General features: G+C 36.6%; 1 protein-coding gene across 1 annotated transcript; it reads right to left on the bottom strand.

Annotated features, from left to right (window-relative positions):
- Positions 1 to 339: 339 nt before the first annotated feature.
- LOC139889274 (uncharacterized) lies at positions 340 to 1,509 on the bottom strand. The gene is made up of 3 exons (XM_071872235.1): positions 1,348 to 1,509; positions 844 to 1,218; positions 340 to 384 (listed from the first exon to the last, which is right to left on the bottom strand). Exons 1-3 carry the CDS (start codon positions 1,507 to 1,509, stop codon positions 340 to 342), a joined length of 582 nt encoding a protein of 193 aa, XP_071728336.1.
- Positions 1,510 to 1,967: the final 458 nt, after the last annotated feature.

Genomic DNA, 1,967 nt, shown 5'->3' on the forward strand with positions numbered 1-1,967 from the left:
CGAAGTAATACATGTATTTTTTAAAATTAGCACGCAGCTATCTCTGCGTTGTTATTAATAAAATTTTCGCATTTTCGCATATTCTTGCAAATACTTTATTTATATAGCGCTTTCATTAGTAATATTCATAACACGGACTTGTCCTTTGCAATTGTCAACTTTTATTATCGTGCACATAATAAGTATGTACTTTTGCGAAACAATCTGTATGCGCGTACGTTTATACGTTATGAATCTTCTAAGTCCGCCAAAACGATCCTTAGGCAATTAACTAGCATCGCGAAGCATCCAAGTATGGCAAAATCAAATACTTAGGAAATTAAGTTCCTTCCGTGATAATTACTTTCTGCGTAAGCGGGCAATTTCATCACTTCGCCACTTAACCTTATCAAAACATACCAGCAATATAAAACAGAATATTACAGAATATTTCATCAACTTTAAGTATTCCTCAAACAAGCTTTTCGCATATTCTTTCAAGTGTTTACTTTTCATACTCTTACAAGTGTGATCAAGACTTGCAAAAATTAAAAATGAAAACACATAGAAAAAATATCAAGTATAGGCCTCGCATCTCATTTTACTTTTTGAATACATATGCACATTGATCAACACATTATTCTCGCAAAGCTATGCATAATATCACCTTAATAAAGCAGCATGCCACGCATTAGGGAGAGTTCGCCCTTATATGTCTGCGAGTTTATATGAACCTGCTGCATTAATTGCCACAACTTGATAAGGACCCTCCCAATTAGGTCCTAATTTGCGAAGTTTTTCTGCTCTACTTGCATCATTGTTTCACAGTACCCATTCGCATACATCAAAATACAAGGCACGTACTCTTTTGTTATAATACTTGGCGATTTGCTGTTTATTATTTGCTTCTCTGATGGCAGCCATTAACCTTCGCTCTTCTATGAAATTCAAATTTTTGCCCAATGCATCATCATTTTCTTCCTCATCAAAGTTAGCAACTCTATGCGTTGGCACAAGAATTTCAGTGGGTATTACTGCCTCAGAGCCATACACTAAACTAAAGGGTATTTCCCCTGTGCTCTTCTTGAAAGTAGTGCGATGTACCCACAATATATTGGGTAACTCTTCTATCCAACCAGTTCGCTTTTCATATAACCTCTTTTTAATACCGCACACAATATCGCGATTGGTTACTTCACACAAGCTGTTAGCCTGTGGATGCGCCACTGATGTAAACTTCTGGATTATATTTAAATCAGTGCACCATGTTTTAAAAGGATCTTTCGCTATTTGAGCACCATTATCACTAACCAACTTGCGCGGAATACCAAATCTGCAAACTATATACTCCCATACAAAATTACGCACTTGCACTCCAGTGATAGTGCGAACCGCCTTAGCTTCAACCAATTTTGTAAAATAGTCAATTGCCACAATCAGGAATTTGACATTGCCTGGTCCTGCGGGAAATGGTCCTACAATGTCAATAGCCCACTTGTGAAATGGCCATGGCGAATTAACAGGGATCATATCGTGTCTTGGCATCCGATTCTGCGGATCATGCCTTTGACAACTTTTTCAACGCTTAACAATCTTTGCAACATCGCGGTATAAGGATGGCCAAATTTCATACCCCCAAATAGGGTCGGGGGTAAATATGACATTTCAATATCACAACACAAGTATATAAAACGAGAACGACTCTAAATGAGACGTTTTTATTAAAATTCAAAGTATTATAGCAGCGGAACTAAATTGTCATTAAAAAAGGAAGCCAAAATGTAAATGTAATTGTTCTAATGCAATAACATAAATATAAAATGCGGACCCCATAGCAGCATAGTCCAAGTAGCAAGTAATCTTTTAGCAGTCATCACCTGAGACAAAACATGCTTAAAGTGTCAACCAGAAATGGTTGAGTGAACAACATAGGTTTAATATAGTTTTAGACCACAAGATTTAGTTATCAAAAGTAGTGCTGAAGTTAT

The sequence above is a fragment of the Rutidosis leptorrhynchoides genome, chromosome 2 (genome assembly GCF_046630445.1).
Source record: "Rutidosis leptorrhynchoides isolate AG116_Rl617_1_P2 chromosome 2, CSIRO_AGI_Rlap_v1, whole genome shotgun sequence".
Classification (NCBI taxonomy): domain Eukaryota; kingdom Viridiplantae; phylum Streptophyta; class Magnoliopsida; order Asterales; family Asteraceae; genus Rutidosis; species Rutidosis leptorrhynchoides.